The following is a 26,587-nucleotide window of genomic DNA, read 5'->3' on the forward strand; positions in this document are numbered from 1 at the left end:
ATGTTGGTTTAGGACTGGACCATATGGCTGAAATTATATTGAGATGAAAATGATGGTATGAGTCGATATCAATATGATCATCGTGATAAACGTCACATTATGGTTTCTATTAAGTCTAAAGACAGATTTTCACTCCTGAGTAAAGGTCGTGGTTTAAACTCCACTTTACTGGGCAGTGACTAACACTTCATTTTACAAATCTGCTGTGGATCAACTCGATGTCACAGCTCTTCACGGTGCTTATAAAAAGCATTATATTGATATATAATGGACTTTTATTAAATTGCTCTTGATAAATTTATATTGGGAGGATTATTGGTTTATTGCACAGCTCTATGTCGCTTTGCTGACTGTATGTAAATTTCACTTAGCTCAGTGTGTGTGTGTGTTAGTGTGTGTGTGTGTGTGTGTCTGTGGAGCAGCTAGATTAAAGAGGAGGCCCAGAGGCATTTGCTTCATTTACAAAGCAATTGCTTTTATGTACAAAAAGCCCAATTCACTGTAGGTATTGTAAAAGCCGAGCGTTTAAGGAACATGAGATGAATCCATTGTTTAATGTAACACAGCACATTCTCAACACGCACTTAATCATTTATGTCGGAGGGATTGTGTTCTCTTTCTGTTATATTACGCCAGTAAACGCATTATTCAATATTTATTATTTCTGCACTTGCTCCCAAATGATGCCGCGGCTTTAATACATAAACACTGTGGCTCCGGAATCAAAGATTTCCACAGAAGCTATTGTTTTAATTTCTGCAAATAGAGCCACTGTGGTGCAGCGTGACTTTAATCCAGCTTTCCCTCTATTCTTTTTATAGCGCGCACACACGTTGGGAAAAATATTCAGTGATTCTTAACTGTTCAATTATTCAACAAATCTCCATTCTATTTCTTACATATTAAAAAATGTATCGTATGTGGAGCTGGAGAATGATAAAACAGCATAAAATACTCTTTTGAAATCAAAGCACCTATTGCATCGGCTTCCTTGCTTTTGTATTTGTACAATTGCACTACAATCCGGATCCCCACTGTGTTTCCCACTGTAGTCTAATCCTCAGACACTGTCGGCGAGTAACAATCATATTTATGTGATGGAGATATTGGTATCACTGGGAATCACTGTAGGATTTCTCCTTTCTCTGCGGCTGTCGGGGGGGAAAAGAGTGAATATGTTACAAACGCAGGGTGCAGTGTAGTGAACAATATAGACCTGAGAACAAGGTCGGACTCCTCAGCAGGGTCTCAATAGGTTTCCTCCTTTCAACCACAGACCTGCCAAAAAAAGAAAAAACAAGAAGCAACACAAGTCAAAGCCTCGGCCTGATCTGTGTCTCTACAGCTCCCTGGAAACACCGGAGCTTTATTCAGCGTGAGGTCTTTTATTTACTGCTGCTTGTTTATTAGCTTTTATTTACGTGTAGAAAAACCCTCTCTGCCTAAGATTCCTGTCAGGAGACTGAGCCGCATGTGTCTAAGTCTCTCCCCATGTGAAGAAGCATCTCTGAAGCCAGTGAGTATTTAGTAAAGGATTAATGCGGGAGGCCGTGATTGCGTTTAACAGAACAGGACCCAATTAGCATAATAGGCCCTCTTTCATTCTCTTTGAAGTCCAGAGCATAGAATAACAAATGTATATGAACCAGCAGCCAGACGTCAATACATGGAAATGCCACAATTCTCAGCGGAGGGTCTCGGGTGAGTTTTTCTGCAGGAGGAGGGAAAAACATCCCATTTTACTGCGGAGTAAGCAGAACAGAGGATGCGATGGGTCTTCTAGCCACCAGGGCCGGCTGGTGCTGTGGGCCACCGATCCTGGAGGAGAGATGGAGGCAGGGAGGCTGTGGCTGCTGTGGGAGGTGCATCCTCCCTCTCTCTCTCTCTCTCTCTCTCTCTCTTAATCTCTCTCTCTCTCTCAGGTGTTTTCAAAGCACCGCGGTGCAGACGAGTGAAAGTAATTACTCTCTAATCAGAGATAAAGATGTCACTTGGGAGGGAGCCGCAACACAACAGCTCGCTGCGAGAGAGGAGAACCAAGGCGAGGGTGCTGCATCCATTAACATCCTGCTTATGCATATTTACCGCAGTGATTTATGATAAATGTAATAAATATTCGTATTGAAAACTGCAAGAATTTGGCATAAGGGCAATGTCTCACTTTTTTATTTAAAACATATTCTCACTATTCCTTTCTTTTTGAATTGCATGTTCTTAGAGATTTCTTTTTACAATTACAAAGGAGGTATGGGTTCATCATTTAAAGATATGAATTCTGTACTTCAGAATCCAGAGTTATTAGTATCCACCTTCTTGGGTGAAAATACACGGAATTAAAAATGCTCTTTTGAGAAGGAAAAAGCTTTGAACTTAAGAAACACTTCAAGAAGCCTCCCAGTTTTTTTTTCTTGCATTGAAACTTCACCTCCTATGAGCCCGCCATAGTTTGGTTCCTTTTTCAAATAATAGAATGAGGTTTAATAGGTCATGGCAATCAATGTGGAGGTTCAAAGAGAATCCTGGAGCTGTGATGAGTGCACATTTTGTATGTTTCCTTTGTACATGATTGGAATAAAGATTCGTTCAATAAACGCATCGGCGAAATATGAAAAAGAACAAAGGCTCTTTTGGGTTAAATGTTAATGATTAAATTGATTTTTTAGGCAAATTTTCTTAATCAGATTTAAGAATAACAAAACCATGTGGATTCAAGTGTCTAGACGTGGACAGCAGTAAAAGAAAAGCACCAATCAGTGAGAGGCAACACTGTCCTGCTCCTGCAAACACACTTTACTTGTTGCTGTTGAACTCGATGACTCCGGCTCAAACCATTTAGACCCTGTGGGATTATTCAGACCTCTACTGTTTCCAGGGTTTTTAATTTGCTGGAAATTCTTCCTTCATTTAAAACTGTTTTTAAATCGGCTCAGTTTGGCATCAAAGGCTAAGTAAACATTTAGCTTCGCTCCTCTCACAGTTACTGAACCTCATATGTTTGTTTGATTGAATTCACTCGTCTGACAGCGTGGTGATCAACTCATTCATGTCTAAATATCAGAAATATCAGGAAATAAACACATTTGTGAACCATGATGAACCAGATGCTGTGTTAATATCTTTAATATTCACATTTTTATAAATTTCCATTGTGCAACCGTCCCCCCCGCCCCCAGTCACACAGAAAATATGTTTAGGGTTATTTTCGTCCTGATGTAAGCAAAAATAAAATTCATTTTGGCAAGCTACAAGGAGACTGGCAGTGCTACCGATACATACACATGATATCTCAAGGGGTTTGGCGTAAGAAAATGATCTGAGTCTTGATAAAAATAGTGACTGTCATGACACAGTTACTTACAGCTTGTTTGTAACATTTTGTACCTGAAAAGAAACAAAAAGAAACTGGTAAATGTTCCCAGTTGATATCACACTGCAAGTACAAGCCAGTCAGTCATACCTTGAAAACGCTATACAGTGTACAATTCAAAGTGCAATAACATGTAGAAAATATTTCTTTTTTATTATTATGAGATTAACATTTGTTAGACACTCATAGTTAATAAGCACAGCAGCTCCCACAGTTTTCCTAAGGAAGCGTTCTCTTAGTGCTGAGAAGTGTTTCGGAGAGTCGACGCTGTTTGAGCCTCGGAGAGAAATGTTTTGTCTTGTAAATCTTTACACACGGTTCCTCTGCTGCTGTATGGAAACGTATTAATGTCCAAAACCAAACTGGATCCTCTTTTCCTGCAGAATCCAGTGGCTGTCGATGTGGACGAGCACCTCAGTGTCCAGAGATGGCTTGAGCTGAGAAGAGAGGAGGGATAAACACAGAGTGAGGACGCAAACATTCTGAAGTCAGAGAAGAAGACGTCACATCAGTTAGTGAGTTTTTATGTTCGTGACAGAAATAAAAGACCAGGCTCTTTCTGTCTTGAGATCGATCAGAAACACATTTTTGCTTTTAATCCTTAACACTAAGCGAGTCGTTTTTTTCCTAGATGTATATATGTTTTAGTCGGGTGAGCCTGTCCCCTAAACGTACTCCTAAACTTAGTAATAACTTACTAACTCTACTTAGTTTAGTAAAAGTCACATCAGGGGATAATCATTAAGGATATTATCAGGAGGTTTAAAGCAGAAATAGCTGCCTAACAAATATGAAACCTGAATGATCAGTAAACATGTGAGTAACTACACTCACACACAATAGTGCAAAGTGCAACTTTTCAGTAAGTGTAAAACAACCGATAGAAAACAAATGTGAACGTTGCAGGACCACTGGTTGGTGAACAGTTGAGTGATCTCTGCTCTGGTTCTAGTATTTTGATACTGACACAGAATCTGACGATTAGATCCTGAATGTCTGATCACAGAACTCACAAAAACTGACCACAACAACCAAGGACATGTCACATTCCCACTAACAGCCGACCTGAACGTGAGGTCAGATGACTCAGCAGAAACAGTTTGGTGAAAAGAAGAAGGAGTTAAGGAAAAAGGCCATAAAGGTCAAAGGTTCAATGCAGCTGGATGGACACTGTCCTACTGTGTGTCCATGTATCATAAACTTCATATAATTATTCTACATATGTGTGGACATGTATGGAACCTCATTCTCCAGCTTTTCATTTCAGACTTATTTGTCCACGTGGAGCTTTTTGCCTCCTGAGTGAATCACCAGCACTTCAGAAATGAAATGGAGTAATCAGGTAGTTGTCAGGTCTGTCTGATGGAGGTAAGTCTATTTTTAATATGGCGGTGAAATGACACTTCCCAGTGCGTTCCCAGTGACGCTGATTCCCAGTGTGTGTGTTCCTCCGGCTTCTCGCTGCCAGGCTACAGATGGGGAGCTAATTGGTGCGGAGGAATGCAGCTGTGCTGACTGGTGAACTGTCAAGGCGCTAAATCCGAAGGTGTCTCTTTTGTTAATTACACACAATGCTACAAACGCTCCCGCGGCCTTTTCTCTCCTCAATCAGCCATAAATATTTTGGCAGTGGTGCAAAAAAGAGGCAAAAAAACAAAACAATTTACACACAGTTCTCACAGTGGGATGAGCAGACTGCCTGCAGATGTTTGTTTTGATTGTAATGGGAGAGCGGAGTGGCAGGGATTCCCCCCCGATCCAGACGAGACGTGTTTCCCACGATCAAAACAGAGTAGCGCAAGCACGGGGCGAGGTGCCGGACCCCCCCCCCGTGTTAGAGAGAATCAGGGCCGCGGCCCCCCCATGTTAGAGGGAATCAGTGCACTGGCCCCCGGGAACATGAGCACCGTGAAACATGCAACTCAGGCCTTACTTCGTTTCTCAGGTTAGACAAACGTGTAGTGAATTCCGTTGCTTAGAGGAGACGAAGGAGCCAGAGACGAAGGAGCCAGAGGACAAGGAGCCAGAGGACAAGGAGCCAGAGGACAAGGAGCCAGAGACAGGGGCGAAGGAGCCAGAGACACGGGCGGGAGAGGAGGAGGTGGAGGCGGAGGAGGAAGAGGCAGAGGGGGCGGGGGAGGAGGAGCGGGGAGGTTAGCCTGTGGTGGAACTAGTAGCAGGAAGAGGAGAAGGAGAGGAAAAGACAGAGGGAGAAAAAGGACATGTGATGTTAGTCCTGTGACAGGTTAAAGGCTGAAAAATGGTTGAGAACAAAACAATTAAAGGACAGAACTCTGTGACAGTGATGACGCTCTGTCAACTCCTGCCGACTCTGCAGGAACAAACCTAATGTCGCTCTATATTTTTATATCCTTTTCAGGGGGGTTGAATAGAATGTTTTTTTTCAGTTAAAATAACCCAATGGGTTTGATAATTGTTAGAATCAATGATCAGAAAAAACACAAATGATTCTCTGCTACTGTGTTTCATTTGTATATCATTGTTCATCTTTTGTACTTTTTAGGGCTGATATTTGAACAAAATGAAAAAGGTTAAATCTAAAGATGCCACCTTTCGTGTTTGAAAAGATATTTGTCATGGAAATCTTAGAAAATAAGGATTTTGAAAACCGGAGCCCAAGATGGTGTTTCAAAGATCGTGCTTTGTCAGACTCGTCCTAGAAGAATCCAAAAATATAAAAATATTAAGTTTACATTCACTCATGACAAAGAAAAATATGAATCCTTTCATGTGAAAAGCTTCAACCGGAGTGAAAGATTTGACATTTTGCTCAACTTGACCAAAGCAGCTGCTGGTGGATGTTGTGTCTGTGAAGGAGCCCCGCCCTGACTCATGACTGTAGATACAGATGGTTTCTTCAACAGCCTCTTCACACACGTTACATGCTACGTGTACTGTATGTGCGTTTGCTTTTACCAGCTTTCAAGTATATGGTAGTGTAAATAGTTCAATGCAGATTTGATCAAATGTTGAAGATTTCAGGTAACGTGAAACACTGATTCATTTTAATTTTTCTGAACATTTCACCAGAATAAAAAAAAAGGAGGAACTACACAATGCACTTTGTAAGTCATTGATATTTTGTAGATCTTTTTGTTGAGATTATTTCAACATTTCTGACAACTAATTACAAATATAACTGATCAGAACACCACCTCTTTTAATATATAAAGGCCAACTGTATTTAATTGTAGTGCTGAATATTCCTGCTTTCATGCTGGATGTATAATACAGACTCTTCTTGAGTTGAAGGTGCACCCCCCCAACACCACCTCCACCACCACACCTGCCTTTAACACCAAAGGGAGAGAAAGTCATTGATTCAGTCTCCACTGACAAGATGCCACCAGTTATATTCTCTGACATTTCTCTATGCTGGAAATAATGTTATAATTGTTGACTTTGCCTCGCTGTGCATATTAAGCTTCCACACATGCTGACAGCTTGAGTGTTACTGTGTGTGACAGATATACTGTGTGGGGTTGTGTGTGTGTGTGTGTGTGTGTGTGTGTGTGTGTGTGTGTGTGTGTGTGTGTGTGTGTGTGTGTGTGTGTGTGCGTGTATGGCAGACTGACAATCTGCTGCAGCTCCAGTGAAAATGAACTTGCCTGCCTGCTGTAGAGTATGAAAGAGATGAAAAGTGAGTGCAGTGTCTTTTATGCGGGTTCAGAGCTGCGTTCAAAGCAGCAGCGGTGGTGGGCAGAAGGAGAGTTTGACTGGGTCATTGATCAGCTCACAAAATGTCCTCATCAAGCGATTCCTCCCCCGTCTGAAAGATTCTACACGGCTCGCAATTAGAAACTATCTGAGCCGCTAACAAGGAATAATGTTCGGTTATTAAGAAATGAACGGCCTTTCTGCCCGACTCTGCACCTTACGCCCTTCTCATCTCCACTTCATCAATCCAGCCTTCTTGAAAGGCTGCGTCCCTGTCTCTCTATCCCTGCTTCTTCATCCGCCAAAATATGTTAATTTGTTACTGGGAGAAAATTCACTAAAACTGTCTGCACTTATTTATTCTTCTTTCGCAGATTCAGTCATTATTTTGCTGAGTGCTCCTGTAAAAAAACAGATTTCCTCACTCCCTTTATAAAGCAAAGAAACCATGAAAAGAAATGAATGACCAACCTGCGACTAGTTTGCTCTTGAGCGAGGCCTCCGAAGCCAGAGCGTAGGACATGGTGATGATCCTCTCCTGCTCCTGCAGAGCTGAGTCCAGGGCCACCAGCCCCGCCTCCGGCTTGTCCACACACACTGTGGGTGCCAGGTTCTGCACACTGCACCCCATGTACACAGATATGTGTTGGTTATTGATATGATAGAGCAGTTGAGGTATTATCTCTCATCTTGGTCTAACCACAATCTGATTTGAATGGGCCACACTCAAATAGAAATGCAGTTCTGTAACACTTGATTTACCTTGACTTTGCCAGGATGCTCTTGATGCGCTCCACCTTACGATGCCGCTCCTCCTCCTCCTGAGGACTCAGCGGCTCCTCGGGCTCCGAGTCCACGTAGCGCTCTGGGATCAGCACTTTCTGAGGCTTGGACAGCTACAACAGAGATATGATGTGTGTTAGGACCCAAAGTGCTTCGTCACCATCCTCTGCTATGAGGTGTGACACAGAACAACTCTACCACTTACACAAGTCTCATCAATCATCAAACTGTATCTGTACAGCACCTTTCATACAGATTAGTGCAGTGTAAAGAGCTTCACTGGCCGATGAGCCAAAAAATAAGAATAAAAAAATGACAACGAAATTAACGAATAAAATTAATTTTATAAGCTGGGATAACAATTAAAAAAGATTAAAATAAATAGAAGAGATCATCAATAAAGGGAGATTAAACATATGATAATAATATTAACTGTAATGTAAAGTGGAATAACATGTACAACATGGAATAAAATAAAATAAAGGTATGTCTATAAACTATATTTAATTAAAAAACAGTGTTCAAGCTCAGGTTTTAGGAATCAACTGATTTTTCTGAGTTGAGATATTGAATACATTGACAGTAAAATAATTTACACATATAATTAATGATAAGTAGCAGGAGAGGTAAGAATGAGCTCCGGGTTGAGCTGTAGCTCTCCTGAAGCTAAACCTACAACAAGCTGGTAATTTAGCCGTTTGTTTAAAACTGAAAGCAGCGCACGCAGTCAAGGCTGCAAGTAATTGGGACAGTTATAAAAAACATTTTTTTGTTCAGCAGCCTCTGAGCTTCAGCTCCTTCAATTTGAAATAAAAATAATGGAAACAACAAAAGTTAAGTGCCAAGTCTCAGCTTTAATTTGAGGTTTACATGAATGAAGAAAGAGCTGTGTGGGAGATGTCGCCCTTTAAACACAGCAGAGTTCAAAAGTTTAATTTTAATTTTAGGAGTTGAGAACTAATTACACTCTTGACTACTAAACGTTTCTGGCTGCAGTGAGTCGGTTAATGTTGGTTCATGCATGAAAAACAACCTCACACGTGGCTGGTGGAGGAAGAACGCAGCTGCACATAGAGACTGTGACTGTGTGAGACAGAGGCAGAGAACTGAGCTGGAAGAAAACAGATATAATCCAACATTAGTGGGCGGTGCTGGTGATTCATCAACACAGGAGTACAGATGTATATCTGCTTTCTTCTTCTAACTCATTTGTCAGCCTCATACAATCAGCACTCGATGTTACTTTTGCTTTTCTAACATATGATTTATTTGTTTAGCACTGAAAGAGGGTGTTCATGTGACTATATCAATACCCAGGGTAGAACAAAACAAGCAGTCCCATCAACTCAGTCCAAAACAAGTTTGAGCAGTAGCTTCCAAACACCAAATCAGTTGGCTTGTTCTCTTTATTCAGTTCTCAGGGTCTAAGGTCTGTCAGTTGAAAAGGAAATAACAATCTCAGTTTGCAGAAACTTCTTCTGCAGTTTGGACTGAGGTCATTCAAATTCCAGCCCTCTTATCTGTCTCTGAGTGAATGTGATGTTCCTTCTTCTACCTTTATTTATTATCACTGCTTCATGGAGGATTCAATTCAAATTCTTTCACATTGTGAGAAAAGGTGTTTCTCCACTTTTTTTGTGAATTTCTTAAGACATAATACAGAGATCCTGATAACACAAAATTGGACTGATATTTAATCGTGTGAGCAATTTGGTGCAGATCAAAATAAAAATCTGGATCTATTGGATTAAATATGGTCTCATAAGGCGACTGTTGGGCCTCGACAGACGTATGCACTCTACTGGGTGACATTCTAGTTGACCTAAGTATTCACATCAGCTGTATTTCTTCACTGAGCCAGAGAGAACTCACCTCTTTGTTAAGGTCCACGTCATAATCCAGTGGCTCCAGGTCAACTTCCTGTGCAGGAGGAGTCATGGCCGTGGAGCGATAGGTCAGCCATTCGTCCGACTGCGACCGGGGTCTCTCCTTGTGCTCGGGGGGTCTCTCCTCCCCCTGGACGCTCCTAACGCCCTGTGCCTCCTCGCCCTGAACAGCCCTCTCGAGCAGCTGCAGGTCAAACTCTTGCTCTCTCTTCCACTGGAATACGCACACAGGGGAAAACATATATATATATATATATATATATACTGTGAAACAAACGACAGGATGCTGCCATCAAGATGTCTCGATTCTCAAGTCAAGGTGAAACTGACGCGTTTCACTTGCCTTCATGCTCAATTTCATGAAACTCGTACCTTGCACCTGTTATCACGGATGATAGAAGAGAGGGTGTTTGTGTGTACAGGTGTGAAACAGAAAAGGGGAGCATGCATAGATGAGTATGCATGTGTAAATGAAATGAAAGGCTCTGACATTAGAGAATTCTGTCAATTCTCCACAACAGATATAAGGAGGACGCCACAATGCCACTGAGAGAAACAGGAAACATCTCTTCACTCACACCGATGAGGTTCCATTCACATGACAACACAAATAATGAATAAAAAACATGGCAATTTATATTCATCAGAAAATATTGTTTATTTATTTGCAAAACATTCACATGCAAAATGAAGGATTCTTATAACTAACAAGTAATTAGCAGATAAAGACACTGAGCAAACAGTCAAATGATTTAACCTTTGTTTTCAGAGACGTTCGTTTGTCTAAATGAAAGAAGTCCTCTCACAAATCCTGGGGGCGGGGGGGGCACCAAAACCCATCAACACTCAGATCATCTCCATCTTCATTCAAGTCAAAGTAAATCCAGTTAGGAAAATACTGTGAAGATCTCGAGTTGAGTCGGTTTAAATAGACAGTGCTCAGTGCATGTCAGTGTTTTGGTCAGTAGAAAAATAAGAAGGCACTTTATTTAATTTTCTCTCTCTCGCGCACACACACACACACACACACACACACACACACACACACACACACACACACACACACACACACACACACACACACACACACACACACACACACACACACGGACACACACACACGGACACACACACACACACACACACACGGACACAAATAAACAGACTGCTTTGAGACAGCAATTTGCTTAACTGAAGAACATTAATATCTGAATGAAGACACACAGGACAGACACCAGGTAGAAAACATGAGTGAAATCAGCCACGGTCAAGAAATGAAATGATCAGGGAACAGAGGAGAGAAGAGATGGATGCAACAGAGGGAAAAATGGGGTAAATAACCATAAATGATCAATGAATGTGAGGAGTAGATGTTATTAAGGTCCGATGTCGTAGGTAATTAGTGTGTTACATGTTTGGTAGGCAAGACACTTTAAGATATTAGCAAGATTATCATCCTTATTTAAAAGTAATTATTTCTTCCTCATAATAAACACGTTTCAGTTGTTCTACATTTTAAACACTTTTGTGCTACAGATTGTAAAGCAGAGAGTGTTACCTATCTTTGTCAGCCTTTTTCACTGAAGACGTTTTGACTTGTCAGAGCAGGAACTACACAGATGTAAATTATAAAAAGTATTGATGGCTGTATTCCATTGAGCTGCTTCAGTTTCAGGTCCTGTTATTCTGCATATATACCACTGTCACAGTGGCTTTCAAAGCAGCACAAAACAGAACCAATATTTAAGTTAGAAATTCTACTACTACTAAGGTAGTGGAATTACAACCCTGCACCAATCAGAGCAGATTTAGTGAACATATATTTATTTCCAGACTCATATGAGATCACAATGACCTTTGTCCACTGAAATCTTTTCAGTTTATCTATTGAGTCCAACTGAACATTTGTACCAAATTTGAAAAGATGCTCTCAAGGCGTTTTTAAGATAGCACGTTCACAAGGTAAAATGGTTTTCAGGTCACATTAACTTTGACCTTTGATCACCGTATTCTATTCAGCTCATCTTTGAGTCCAAGTGAACGTTTGTACAAAATTTGATGGAATTCTCTCAAGGTGTTCCTGAGATGTTGCGTTCACACAAACACCACAAATGAGTTCTGTAAGGTCACAGCGACCTTTACCTTTGACCAACAAATTCCAACCCTGAAGCATAATGCCTCTGGCCACAGGCTGACTCAGACACGGGGGCTTAAACCCTGAGCGTTCCCTTCATCAACAAGTCAAAATGTCTGCTGGGAAAAAAGATCAATTCAAGCATGAAACAACATGCATGAAATAGTAGTGAATTATCATACTGCATTAATTGAATGTATTACCAGCTACTCTGAAGTAAGGCATGCACCACTACCGTAGATTGCCATTCTCGGTTTGGCTGTCGTCAAGCATGAGAGTGTTATGTGTGATTCTGTTCTAGTAACATACTGATCCAAAGTCTGCAGAAAGTGGACGCGAGGATGCGGCCCGGCGGTCTCCGTGACTCAGGGTGCGTTTGCGCTGGCGGACGAGGGCCTTCTGGTGCCTCTTCATCCTCTCCAGCTGCTCATCGGCACTCATCTTCCCCCTCTGCTGCTGCTGCTGCTGCGCCGGCTCCCCGGAGTAAAGACGCTCCAAGGCACTTTTTGGTCTCTCCTGAGAGGAGTGGGAGGGAAAAGAGAGAGTTGATAACAAGAGCAAAAGGTGCAGCTGAAGGTAGAGAAGTCGAATGAAAGAAAAACAACAAGCTAAACAAGAAGGTAGAAGCAGACAGCAGCTGATGTAAATAGGAAATGCAAAAAGAACACAGGAAATATCTGCAGCGAACAGACAGAAGCAGATGCAGAGAGCTTCAAATACTAAACACTAAAATCTGAGATCTTTTGATCTTCAATCGAAAATTATTATTAATATTTTGTACCTGGTGATTTAAAAAACTGACATATTAAGATCTATATCTGACAGTGGAGGTGGTTATTATTTTTGCAAAAGCCCACGGTGCAGAAATAACAGCATCCTTCCCTCTACCTGTGAACCTCCAGCTGGTTCTGATGGAGCCAGATGAACTAAAGCTCTTAATATTAAAGAACTTGACTCTCAATGAATCTTTTAATGAACATCATTGATATGATCCAGAATTGAGAGTTACAAGCTACTTCATGTATATCTGTGCTGTCTCTCTGTTTATTTGTGTCTTCACTTTGAAATCAGATTTTTTATTTGATGTTGGATTGGATTCTTCATAAATTAGTCGGTGGCTCACCTTCATGCCGGCAGCTGAGGCTGATCTTCGGATGGTCACATACGACGAGATGCTTGAAGACTGATTTAGTCGGAGTGAGGAGCCAGCAACTCCTGAGGCAGAGTCAACATCAAGACACTTGGCAATATGTACACGGTAATACGAAATACATTTATGTATACACAAAAATCTTTGTTAGTGGAAATGAGGTCATCTGAATCCTACAGGCTCTTTCATCCACGCACCTCTGCTAGGTAACGTCTGGTAACCTCCATCATGTCCAGATGTTACCACACTGATGTGACTGGAGCCGTCTCCAGCTCCCATGAGCTCCGGGTCGCTCAGGAAAGGCCTGAGTTCCACCTGAGACACGCAGACAGAGATTAGAGACCGATGAGACACTTACATAGAGAGATGGAAGCAGCACACACAGATACACAGAGAGAGGGCTTGTACCTTACTGTCTCCATTAGTGTACTGGCCGATCTCCCTGTCCCGCTTGCGCTCGTCTGACTGTCGCTTGAGGCCCCGCACTGACATGTGTCTGATGACCGTGGTCTCCCGGGGCAATGGGGGCACAGTAGGGGGGGGCTCATCTGGACTGTAGACTTGAGGTAGAGGAGGTCTAGGAGGCACATGTTCCTCACCCTGCACACAGAAAATCTGTTAAACAATGTGAGATAGTAAATGAAATGTGAAGGGCTGAGCAAACAAAGTAAAGAGACTTGATGTGATTTTTCTTTTATGTCTTTAGTCTCTATCGACCAGCTGGAGTTACTACTGTGGCGAAAGGTCCCTCACCCATTTGAGCCCACTGGTGAACGTGGAGGAGTGGTGCAAGAGCTGCTGGATGGGGCTGGAGGAGAGGGTGGGGGTGTGGCCACTCGGGCTGAGGTGGGGGCTGGGCTGCTGATGCTGGGACAGTCTCATCTCCATAGCAGACGGGCTCCCAGACACAGAAGGCACTGATGATGCCGACACTGAAGGCACAAACTTCCTCTCTGGGGAATGGGACGTGTATGAACATGTAACATGAACACACACTGTGTAAAGACTGCTTTCTTTTCCCATGGTAAATGTTCAAGGCATCAGCACAGAGTATAGGTTTAAAAGGCTTAATGACAACACACAGACACATGAGTACATGGCATATACTACAAATACAATTTGGATTGTTCACATTTAAATTGAGTTATGCTGTTTTTTTAACCTGGGCCACCTGTTTATGAATGATATGAATAAACAGGTGTGTAAATGAATGGTACTTACAAAAGCCTATAATAGTTATATTGATCGCCACCACCATTAGCTGTGTCACAGCAGCACTGGCTACAATGTAATCTTATGGGGCAACTGCGACGCTCCATGGAAAGTCTTCTAAAGGTTCTTGTTCTCATTTAAAGATACTTACTCTCAGGTCTCGTTAGACTTTGGTTGTTGCAGGAAGACCGGGGTGGAAACGAGAGTGAGAGAGTTTGAGAGAGGAGTTTGGATTTTAATCAGAGAAACTATTATGCCATAATCAGTTTTTTTTAACTGCTGCACGGTGGAGAGTGAGACTTCTCATGGACTGAGACATGTGCAAGGTTGCCAGATTCTCAGCAAAGACCAAGGATAAAACAATCCACCTTTCATTGTAAAAAAAGCCATTTTAGTGGATATTTTGTGGACTGTCACAGTTGCCCCATTAGATTTTGTTGTAGCCACTAATGTCGTGTCACTGCTGCAGGCAGAGGTGATCTACTGGACCTATTACAATGTACACAGTTAAAGACATCGGGCCCAGGTTGCAAACTACCAGAATCTTTCTTCCAAACCTCCAGGAGGCTTTGTCTTACCTGGGTTGGTGACAGACGAGATCGTGACTTTGTAGTTGGCTTTACTGCTGCTGAGACCTGCGATGACGTCCTCAATCCTCCACAGCTCCTTTCTGATCTGGACTTTCTCCTGCTGCTCGTACAGAAACATGGACCTCAACACGGACACATTTTCCATAACATACACGGTAAATTAGCCGTGTACCAAAATATTCATTAATGATCCCACACACACACACACACACTTATGTACGTATTGCATATATGCACTAATTTGTAAAGTGAGATCACTGCTCCACAGACCTGAGAGAGATCCGTGCGGTTCATGTGTCCCTGCAGGGCTGACTTCAGCCAGTCCACATCTCTCTCCAGCCGACTGTATTCATTCCATGCGTTCTCCATCTCCTGCAGAACAAAGACAGAACGCACTTCATGCTTTAATGAGACAAGAAGCAGCCTCCAGTGAGAGGAGTCATTACACGAGCCAGTGCTACTTAAAAATGTTTTAACCCAGAGATTTACAGTCACGCTTCACACATAAGCTCATGTTAGGGGGTTGCAGGTATCTTACTCCTGTTTAATGCTTCCTCATTGAAATCCAGTGTTTATAGCTGAATCACTGATCTGAGTTTGTTTCCATCGCTCAGTCAGTCATATGCATCACCTACTGTCCACTGGGAGGGTCATACATGTTTGACTACAGACAATGTGGTTGGAAAATACCTTTTAACTGTTGTGTAAGCCTGTATTTTCCATTTAAAATTCACCTTTTTACTCAAACACTGAATATTTTGAATATCACTGAGTTTTTTTTGACTGAAGCATTTTTCTGTGAAGTGGAGACATGCACTCCTGAGTTTCCCTGTGGCCTCAGGCTCATCCCCGAGCACGCATTCTCACACTGTCACCGTCGAGCTGAAACATGGTGCCATTTGCAGAAACCATGAAAAAGGGAACAACTAAAAATAGAGGTGAACACGATGCTGATACTGAAGACGGTCCAACCAAAAAGAACATGATGCAAGAGGTATGTGTCTGATCTAAGTGGAGGAGACAGTGTGAGTGGTTTGAATCAGAGAAACCCTTCCCTGTGAAAACTAAGTGTGAGGGAGCTGCACTTCATATTTGAACTTAAACGAAGAATCTGTATTTTCCACTATAAGCTAACAGAACTTGTGAGTGCTGCTTGGGTCTCACCGTGGAAACTTGGGATATTTCCGCCCTGATGTGCACCACATCCTCTTGTAGTAATTTCTGCTGATAGGCGATCTTCTCAGCGTGGGACGGCTGATCTCTGTACTGCTCCATCTGCTGGTGGGAAACATCTAGCACAGACTCCAACTTGTCCTAGATAGGGACATGAAAGACACTGTCATGATGCAAGAAGCATTCATGAGCCACACTAATACACCAACACAGGCCAACACACACACACACACACACACACTCACTTACACAAACAAGCACACACACACAAGTTATACTGTATATTGAGAAAAACATATATGCGGATGAAACAAAAACCTTGTCCTCCTTCAAAGTTCGTATCGTGGCCTCGAGCTCCTGGAGAATCTTGTCTTGTTCACACAGTCGACTTAATTTCACCTAAAGGAAAAACAAATAGAAATAAAAAAGAAGATAGAAACTACGTACACTTCTCCTTCTTATTAGTCTCTGTTAAGCTGTAATAATACAACAGTGTGGAGATAATGCAACAATAAAAACTGAAAAGAGATAAAAAACAGTAAGTGGACTGATGAGCCACAGTATCTGTTAACAACAGACTGTTCAGTTCTTGTTTTTGTGGAGCTACAGTTAAACAGCACAGCCAGATGAGATGGATTGATCGTCTCCCGCAGTCTCTGCTGTCTGGGAATATGTCAATAAGGCTCATCTGTATGAAAACCCCAGAGGAATCCTCTCATCAGCGCAGTGAGAAATATCAAAAGGCTCCAGACTGTCTAGTTTGGGGGCGAGAACTGGTAATACCCATTATAAGTAATCATAATCAAAAATCCATATTTTCACATTCACTTTTGGCAAAAACCGCCTTAATTGAGAGTGACAGATTTGTTTTCCCAGAAATGGGTTATGTGTTTATGAAAACAGCATAAGACTGCCTACTTCACAGCCTTTCTCACACAGTGCATTTCTCTCCTCAGATCTATTTATCATTCTGTTCAATTAATAATTAAGCTGTTTTTATTTTTGCGGCCGTATATTGTTGTTTTTAATTGCATGAAATATTCATTGTTCAGACAAATTTACTGGCAATTTCTTATAAATTGTTAAAATGGAACAATGCTAATGATGAAAAGCCAGGACATCCATCTGATTTACCTCCATTCAGCAGAAAACAAAGAACCAGAGAAGCGGCATCAGGCAAATCAAACTGAAAAATTTAACAGCTCAACATCTAAAACTCCCATTACATGTATTTTTCTCTTTAAATTGCAGGGAGGAAAATAAAAGCTGTGGTCGATACTTTCAGGCCCTCACTGTGCAGTGTGCGTGGAGGTCCCCACAGTGTTGCAATGCACATAAGTTCCCTTCCCTTAGCCGCCTCTGTTTACCACAACTCAGAATCATGCACACACAAAAACCACACCAAAACACACAGTAAAGTCGGGCGAAAGTCAGATGCTTCTCTGTAATGGATTACAAGAAGTGTAGAAAAAATAGATCTTACAGAAAAGAAAGAGACGGATAAACAACGTGCTCATCTTCAAATCCTGAGACCGTAACGATTCACTTACATCAGCATCACTTTCTGCTATTTTCACAGGCCTGGAGGGTCTTTCTTTTTTTAAACTCTCTCGTCCAGTAACCTGAAATTCCCAACAGCCACAAGTAAAAGTGTTTAACATCAGTAATCGAAAGACATTGTTTAAGATATCTTACGACTAATGCTTCCAGGTCACAGATAACAACAACCACAAGAATATTCATCATACAATGAGACTTTTGGACAAGTCAAATTGATGGAACTACAAAAAATAATGACGAAAATAAAACGCAACCAAAGGAACCAAAAGCACAAGCTGGAAAAATCTTAGAAGAGGCAGAGAGAGTTTCTGTGTCTTTGAATTGGGGGGGGGGGGGGGTCCTAAAAATCACAAGGCTGCTCTTTCTTAGCAGCTTCATACAAGAACAACCAGGTCCTTTATCAGAAACATCCCTTTTACTACTGGGTATATTTAAAGTTGAAATGTTCTTTATTATAATTTGGGTCAATGTTGAACCATAATTTAACATTGCCTCTAGTTTCATGGTGTGTAAAAGCTGCATGTTCTGTATATGTGGCTGTGATAATAAATACACTTTCTTCTTTTACTCTTTATTTTTAACATCCATAATTAAAAAAATTCTATTCTGGGGTTTTTTCTAATCACCTGTGTAGTAGTTAGAAGCAACTTTTCTATTTTCCTTTTTTAAGTCTCAGTATATTAAATAAATCCAGTCCTGTCCAGAGGTTCTCTAGATAATGGGACAGTCAGTTAGTGTGACTGGAATATTCATGAGACACCCAGATCACCACCCGAAGCACAGTAGTATATCCAAAACCAATGGGAGAGTCTGATAAAGGTGCATTTCATCATTTAATTTAATTTTACATGTTAAAGTTAATAACTGTGACTTCTACTATAATGAAAGGTAACACACAGCCTGTATTACAATTTATTCTCTGGTTACTGAGGAAGTCTGGTTGTTTTTTTTTTACTCGAGTGATCACTATATTGAGTTTGACAGACATGGGTTTTTACCAGAATGAAAAAACAATACTAAGTTGAATGTCACAGGTCACAAAGTGTGTTGTGATCCTTCTTTCAAATTTTCCAGCTTTATAACTGTATTATTAATTTTCTACTGTACTCAAGACCAACATCATAACAATGATGTGAAGACACCACCGAATGAAACTAGAGGCCCAAAAATCGTTTTCCTAAAAAGCTCCATTGGGTGATCTTCTCTGCTCTCACAGGCAAAACAAAATCAAAGTAATGATAACAAAGGCACGTGCAACAGCACATTCAGAAATGCATTCTAGCATGCAAGGAGTCATCACAACTTCCTCTCCATCATCTCAAGTCTCATAGCAGCGTTATAGAGTCACACAGTGAGGGATCGGATTAAGGGATTCATGTGCAAAATCCAGGGGATGCATCGCATTCCATTCGAGAAGCAGAGGAATGGTCTGATTGAACTTTGTATGCACACCATCCTTACATTGTAACAGTACCCACAACTCGTGGTGGAGTTTGCAAACACATTGTGTACTGAAACGATCATCGGGTCAATACTTTGGATCTGTTTTGAAACAGGAAATGGAGAGGCGTTACAGGACGTACTGTCCGTTAGAGGAACCTCCCGTCGTTCCAAAACACAACCCACATTTCCAATTATTGCATAGTGGTGTAACACATACAAATCAATTAGGAAAATGCTTTGCACAGGAGTAAATTGAATCTGTGTCAGCGGATAACAAAATGAGGCATATTGTTAAAATACAGCTCAAGTGGGGCTTTGCATTTGAGCGACACTGAAATGGGAATGGGAGTTTACACGACTCAGACATTTTAGAAATGCAACCATGTGCTTATAAAAACTACAATTGACATCAACATGTGTTACAGTGACAAAACTACGTAACAACACTGCATCATCCAGTAGTTTCATCTACTGGAAAACATTGTGACGTACATGAGAACTTCCACTCTGAGTGAGAAGCCAAATGGTTCTTTAACTTTACGATGCTCACATTCGTATACTCTCTTATTAATGTGAAAATGAGCATTAATCCTCAATTGTGTTATTTACATAATAAGAAGACAAGACATGTAAATTCCATTAGAAGTAGAAAGCAGACAGAACAGTGCAGAACAGAGGAGAGATCAAGGGGGAAACAGGAAGGCAGATGTTGGAGGCAGCAGCAGGAAAACAGCACTGCAGTCCAGAGACAGGGAAATGAAGTAGAGGATGAAAAGGATAAAGTGGCATTTACTTTGTTGGGGCCCACCTTCAGATCTAGATACTCCAGGTCCTTCTTCAGTTGTATGTAACTATCATCAGCCTTTAAATGAGCAGCGGAGAGATAAAATCATTTGAAATGAAGCTGCAAAGGATAATGGGTGTCCAGACGACTCCTGAGGCCTTTATTAGCTGTTCAGGCTTTGTAAACAGAACTCGAATTACCTTGATCTCAATCTGCTTTTTATCCACAGTGAGTAGAAGCCAAACTGTAACTTGGTGATGGTGGAATTGAACTGGTTTCATTTCTCATGACTGACCTTGAACACAAATGAGCAACACAGTTCTTGTGCATGCCATGAGGTCAAAGTGAGTGTTTACACTCCTTCATAAGCACAGACAATGGTTGGATTATAGAAACTGGGTGGTGGTGTCATTACTGAGCACCACTACAGCTTCACTGTGGTTTTCTTACAGCTCTGCTCTCAGAAGAGAAACTGTGGCCTGATTGCTGCTTTACAGTGATAACACCAAGAGCAGAGATTTACAGGAATGTAGATGGAAATGTGAAAAGTTTTAAAACGCAAGCACAGTCAACAAGCAACATGCTGGAAATATGGCACATTACTTATTATGAACAGAATAACACAAGGCTTTATTAGCTCTTTTTGAACAAAGTGGACGAGCGACACTCATTATTAAGACTGATGTGATGCTAAAAGGCAAACTGGACAGTCTGAGGTACTACACAGCCCATGCCAACATGATTGAGTAAACAAGACAACCAAGCAGTGCCAATGGACTCACAGTCTCTGAAGCATGACAGGGAAGTAATGTATGGGATTGGCTGGGGTAATGGGAACCACAATGCACTGGCAAAGGTTGCAGTTAAGGTGGTTAGGGAATGTGCGAGGGCCCCTGACCTGCATGCCGGGGCCTAGAAGGCCGTTGTGCTGGTGGTGCTGCAGGTGAGCGAACGCATAGTTGGGGCTATGCACACCAACCATCTTGGCCTGGTGCCTCCGAAGCTGAATGAGGAGCAGAGTCAGCTCCTCCGGCTGTGGCCGAGCCCCGGGGTTTAAGGGCCAGAGGGCCAGTGACAGCACAGAGGAATGAGAGAAACATATTTGAGAACCATCTGTGGTAGTGCAGTGGTTGAGCTACAGCAGCAGAGAGAAGTGGTACAGGAGACTTCTGCTCATGTTCTCATAATGGTGGGAAAGTAAAAGCTACAGCTGCTGTGTGGAGATGTGATATATTGTGCTACAAGGGCTTTGAGGACAGAGGTTATCATCTGATAACACACAACAAATATGTGACTTCAAGATTTTACAAGCTTTACAATGGAGCAGCTCTAGATTCTAAATCTTGTTGCTGTCACAGAGATAAGCATAAGAAATACAGTGTTCATACCAGGATGTCTATGTTCGACTACAGTTAAACTACAACAACACTACCAATGAACCCAAGGTATGTGATGCATGTAGTGGAGAGGAGCGTACCGTCTTGCCATGTAAGCTCGGTGCACTGACGGTGTGTGTGATGTAGCCCATGGCGGGCATGGACCTTCTCTCTATCTGGGAAGTCTGTGGACAGACAAATTAAATCAACTTGTTATTACAGATCCTATGCAGTCAAATCAAACAGAATGTCTAATTTACTCCTCAGTGTTGAAAGTAAGATACAAAACCGAGATGTTGAAGTTAAACCATCGCCTCCAAGTCTGAAAACAAATTTGTCTACACGGCAGATTTATTTTTTCATCTATCCCTTTCTCCCTTTCATCGCTCCTCATCCCTTTCTCGAAACAAGGTGTGCCCCGAGTTCGAGACGCTACAGGGCTCGGGAAATTTGACGTTTTTGCTTAACACACAGAATAAGCGAAAACCAGGCCCACTATCGAGCCTTAAAAGGACACAAACAACAAGAGATTTAATTAACTACACATAAATTATACTAAACCTGCTTTCTTAAAATAACATTTGTTTGCTACCAGCAAGAGAAGCACTGTAAGCCATTCCCTCGGAGATTCCCATGCCACTATTTTTTTGCTGTATAATAGGTTTTTTATTTAAATGAGAGATCAGAAGAAAGAGACCGCTGCTGATGTTTGAGATACAGTAGAGATGTTTATGGGTGCTGAGGAGCCCTGGGCAGATTGTATTAGCTGCTAATAAAACATACTTCTTAGGGATATTCCACAGAGGAACACAGACCGCTATTACTTAAGTGCACCACAGCCAGAAAGAACCAGCAGCCTCAAAGATGCTGGGTGCACCAAAACTAAGTTTGTGGCGCTTAGATTTGGTTCCCATACACATGGCTCACTCGGATCATCTTGCACACGGGCTGTGGTTCCCTTTGTTAAAAATGTATCTTCTATCAAAAGGGTTTTCCGTAATTGTGCGTCACTGTTTTGTGGTTATAATTAGTGCTTTAACACTGGGGTGAGTGATGGAGGAAACACAGCATCTGCGACACTTTGTTTACTTGTGCAAGGCTAACGGGTCGGTCGTGAGGCTTGTGTGTGCTGGCAAGTGTGGTGACGGTTTGGAGGGAGATCTTTTCACATGTGGAGGGAGTGGTGGGGAGACGGCGCAGGGTGTGGAAGACGGGACGTCCCCTCGCTCTGTCTCCTGCGGTGGCGGCGCTGCTGTCTGAGCGCTGCGATTGGTTTGGGGGAACGGCGGAGTCGCGAGCTCTTGCTCACACACGCTCACACCACCTGTGGAGGAGGCCTGGGTGTGGACTGTGTGAATCTGCAAATGATTCACATGAGCATCAAAGTGTGCGCGCTGAGAAATCAGAGCCTTCTCAGGCGGATCGTTCCCATGGTGTCCTTCAACAGATACCTCACATCCCCTTCTGTGAGAATGAGACCTTTGTCCCTTTGGTTCACAACATGTGAATTTACACATTTTACTTTAATCACAAGCCAATGAAAGACTACTGACATTTACAGTGTCCCAGTCTTAAGGGTAAAAGCACCAAGGAGTGAGAATACACATTTCTGTGGGGCGGGACTCCATCTATCCATCTGAGCATTATCTAACTTCAGTCAAATAATGATCTTTTTATAACTGATTCCCATGAGGTCCTTCACAACGACAACTCTAACTTGAAGTGTGAGAACACACCTACTAGCACCCATGTGAATCCTCACTCCTCTTTGCCACATTAAGGGCACTGTGGCACAAGAGACCTTTTAACTAAACAATAAGTAATTTTGTCTACAGAAAAATCACACGCTGAAGAAAAAATGCTCATCAAAATTTCTCATGGACAAAACCCACATATTGACATTACCTTCTTTTACATCCAACAGTCCAAAATGCAAAGATAATACATCTACAAAGATAGTATATACAGATCCAAAACTAAGAACAAGTAGTTAATCAGCAGATTAGCTCCGCAATTTTCTTATTGTCTATAAACTAATCTATAAAGTATATATCTAATCTGATTAAGCAGTAAATTATTTTTAGGCGAAAAGACAGCCCATTCTCCAAAGCCCTTAGTATTTTAAATATAGTTCAGGAAGATTAAGCTACATAAGGACAAAGAACAATACTTGTTTCTGATTTGACCTTTTCATAATTGGTCAATATAATACGAAATAAGACCGAATCTGATCATACTTTATATTTCTCTGAAAAATTGCTTTAGATTAAGTAAATCAATACAATAATATAATGACTTTAGTGACCTTTAAATCTACAGGATTAACCTCATCACCCTCTCCACACTTAGCAGGAATCTTACCTGGGAAAGATGTGCACAAATATGGCCGGGGGAGCTGGATCGTGTGTTGTCCCCGGAAGTTACTTCATCCAGGGGCCTGACTGTGCGTCTGTCTGAGGGAGTGTGTGGCCTGCGAGGGGACAGCGGTGTGAACGAGGAGGGGACGGACGGTGGGACCTCACACGGGGACGGAGGGACGGAGATGGAACGGGGCATCTCCACAGTGACTCTGAAGGAGGAAGAGTCCGTGAAGTTCGGCCCACTGTACACGGGGGCGGTGGGGCTGCCGTGACGGAACTGATGCCGCTGCTGCCACTCGTACAGCTGCCACACCATTCCCTCCTTGGCGGCCATCCGCTCGTCGGTGGACATGCGGAAGTGGCTGAGTCGGTCATGAGCGTACTTGTAGTCACTGGGCAGGTTGGACGTTGCTGGAGGAGAGTTGCTGCCGGACGGAAGACGGGGAGACTTTGGCAACGACTGATATGTGGCATCCACTGTGCTGCCTTTGGGCTTTAAGGGGGGAGTCCGCCGGGGGAGGTTGTACTCAGTAGAGGCAGCACTGAGACAGAGAAACACACTTTAATACAAAGATTTTCATTTTATCCGCGCACAATTATGATTCTTATTCTACATAAAATGAAAAGAAAATAAATAAAACCACTGGACAATTCAAATACACGTATAAGCCACTAGAGGGAAGCATTTACTTGAGGTTATTTTTCCATCCTTGTTCATGCTGCTGTAGAGAGAAATGCTGTTGGAGTCCATGACTGTATATAAAGGAACGGAGTCACACTGACCTCTTTGGTGGATCCCCCTTCTGAACTTGGACCCACTGCTCCACCTGAGCCCGTGTGTTCTTCCTCTGCACATGTTTCTCAGTTCCTTTCTGAGAAACAAAGCTCCGCTGATAGACAAGATTTCCATTTTGTTCCGGCGGCAGAGCCACTTGGATTACAGTCGGCTGTCCGTTCTTGTGGGCGGCACCATTGACAGGGTCAGGAGAGAGTCGCTCCGCTCGTTCCGCTGAGGTTGACGGGCCGGGCCTCACTTGGATCTCTATTCCATACCTCACTTCATCTCCAGGAGCCAGTCTGATGCCGTTATCACAAGACTCCTCTCTGTCGGCCCTGTGAAGGATTTCTGGCTGAGGTGAGTTCTGGACGACATGGACGTGGTTCGTTTGTGGGAAGGCCTGCTGTCCAACTTTCTCTGGCTTCTCCACCTCACTGGGGAATAGTCAGATAAAAACTATTAGGGGTATTAAAAAGACACACTATAACCTGTCAACCCTGTTGTGGTTATCAAGTGTTTATCAAGTTCATTTAGTTGAAATACATTGTAGATAATAATGAATTGAAGGTTGGTTCTTCACACAAGCAATTAAAAAGAGGTGGATAAAAAAAAAAGCATGACCACACTCAGATTACACAGCCATAGTCATTTCCATATCCATTTGTTTTCATACGGTCAGATTCATTACTGAGTTTCAATATCAGACACCACAGGGGATTACACAGTGAGTTCCCATCTGCACTTTCTGAGAGAATCCATACACGGTGAATCCTCAGGGAGAAATGACAGTTGTCTTGTCTTCATTTAATTGCTCAGGGTAATGTGCTGCATTTCTAAGTGTGCTTGACTGATAAGACTCATCAGGTTTCATTTTTAAAATCCATGAAGCATTAGTCCTAAAATGAATAAAACATGTTTTAAAACAGCATACTTCATACATCTTACTCCTTAAATAACTGCTGAGGTAAAGGTAAATATTAAGGAAGGGCAATAATTAAATATACTGTAGTGTAAAATAATATACTTTGGTTGATTGAGGCACATGTTTTCATGGCAGCAGGGTGAACATTAATGTTAATTATAACTTCCTTAGTGCAAAGCATTTCAGGAAGTTAGTTTCATTTGAAAGGCCCAAACTGAGATTATCATGAACATGAGCGCTTTCTGAAATAAACATTTCAGTAGTATTGACTTACATTGGCCTCTAAGTGGCATTATTGCCCAGATTATTCAAACCATGCGGAGCATCCAGCTAATCTAATTACAGTTTACAGTACATTTACCACAGACACAGCTGTCACAGAGTATATATTGCAGATTATTTCTCTTAATCACTGTTAATATTTCCGAAAACCATTCAGTGCACAAGTCTCTTTTGTACATTATGATTAATGCTGTAGAATCAAATTCTGCTGTCAAATGTATTATGTGTGATCAGTGGTTGCAGTGAGCCTCATTTATATCAGCCTCAGATTGACATCTACACACTGCAGACACAACACTGCCCCATAGGAAACACACAACACTGAATCTGCTGTTATAATAAAACACATAAAGGAGAGAAAGCGAGCAAATTCAGAAACAAGACCAAAATTAAAGCAGTGACCAGTTTAACACTACAGTCCCAGTGATGCCCAGGTTCTCCAATGATGTATCAAGACAAATCCGCATCACAGAGACTGCTTTGCTTTATGGATGTAAAGACGATGGTACTAGAGTACCAAGCAATAAAGTGAATCCTGCTCTGTAGTGCGAGACCAACCTCTTCATAGTGTGACTCTGCTGCATCAGCGCAGCCTGGTTCATGGCGCGGATCCAGCCATTCATGTCCTCCTGTGTGTCCGCACTGAAGAAATATGTCCTCATCCCGCAGTGTTCCGCCTGTGAGCCAATCACAGAGTTCTTATTGTAAATGTAGGAGCGCATTCCTGTGTGGCTCGCCTGTCAAACAGAGAGAGGTCCAGAGGGAGAGAGAGGAGGTACATGACAACTTTTTTATCACAAGATTAGACAAACATGTGAGTGATGAGTGAAAAGCTTTGCTGTTTAATTTATTGAGACGGACAGCTGTCAACTTAGTCAGCACAAAGTTTACAGCAACACTCTACTGAGACTAAAAGAAAAGGGAGAAAGCAAAGAGCTGCAGCAGAAACAACACTGACATTGTGCAGTTTCTGGGAAGAAAATAAAAGCATCAGGTTATATTTTCCACTGATATAAGCTCTGTGCAGTCTCTTCAGCACAGAGGATTAGACAGCAACTAAGTAAACAGCCATAGGGTAACAAAGAAATAACAATTATGGGCACCTGTCA

At 42.0% G+C, this 26,587-nt stretch overlaps 1 protein-coding gene across 2 annotated transcripts in view; it reads right to left on the minus strand.

Moving 5' to 3' along the window:
• Positions 1-3,113: 3,113 nt before the first annotated feature.
• plekha7b (pleckstrin homology domain containing, family A member 7b) overlaps positions 3,114-26,587 on the minus strand; it is a 66,129-nt gene continuing 42,655 nt past the window's right edge. The window contains exons 9-28 of one of the 2 annotated variants that reach the window (XM_053435679.1): positions 26,037-26,215; positions 24,280-24,708; positions 23,498-24,038; positions 21,238-21,321; positions 20,659-20,793; positions 19,785-19,838; positions 17,524-17,595; positions 16,292-16,372; positions 15,965-16,114; positions 15,071-15,172; positions 14,789-14,900; positions 13,752-13,951; positions 13,407-13,598; positions 13,196-13,313; positions 12,972-13,063; positions 12,158-12,364; positions 9,701-9,928; positions 7,808-7,941; positions 7,517-7,665; positions 3,114-3,804 (exon numbers count right to left, since the gene is read on the minus strand). In XM_053435679.1, coding sequence (XP_053291654.1) covers positions 3,782-3,804; positions 7,517-7,665; positions 7,808-7,941; positions 9,701-9,928; positions 12,158-12,364; positions 12,972-13,063; positions 13,196-13,313; positions 13,407-13,598; positions 13,752-13,951; positions 14,789-14,900; positions 15,071-15,172; positions 15,965-16,114; positions 16,292-16,372; positions 17,524-17,595; positions 19,785-19,838; positions 20,659-20,793; positions 21,238-21,321; positions 23,498-24,038; positions 24,280-24,708; positions 26,037-26,215 — 3,282 coding nt within the window. In that variant the 3' untranslated portion in view covers positions 3,114-3,781. Of the gene's footprint in view, positions 3,805-7,516; positions 7,666-7,807; positions 7,942-9,700; positions 9,929-10,000; positions 12,365-12,971; positions 13,064-13,195; positions 13,314-13,406; positions 13,599-13,751; positions 13,952-14,788; positions 14,901-15,070; positions 15,173-15,964; positions 16,115-16,291; positions 16,373-17,523; positions 17,596-19,769; positions 19,839-20,658; positions 20,794-21,237; positions 21,322-23,497; positions 24,039-24,279; positions 24,709-26,036; positions 26,216-26,587 lie in introns of those variants that run through there. The other variant, XM_053435760.1, reaches the window with a different exon arrangement.

The sequence above is a fragment of the Pleuronectes platessa genome, chromosome 1 (assembly GCF_947347685.1).
Source record: "Pleuronectes platessa chromosome 1, fPlePla1.1, whole genome shotgun sequence".
Classification (NCBI taxonomy): Eukaryota; Metazoa; Chordata; class Actinopteri; order Pleuronectiformes; family Pleuronectidae; genus Pleuronectes; species Pleuronectes platessa.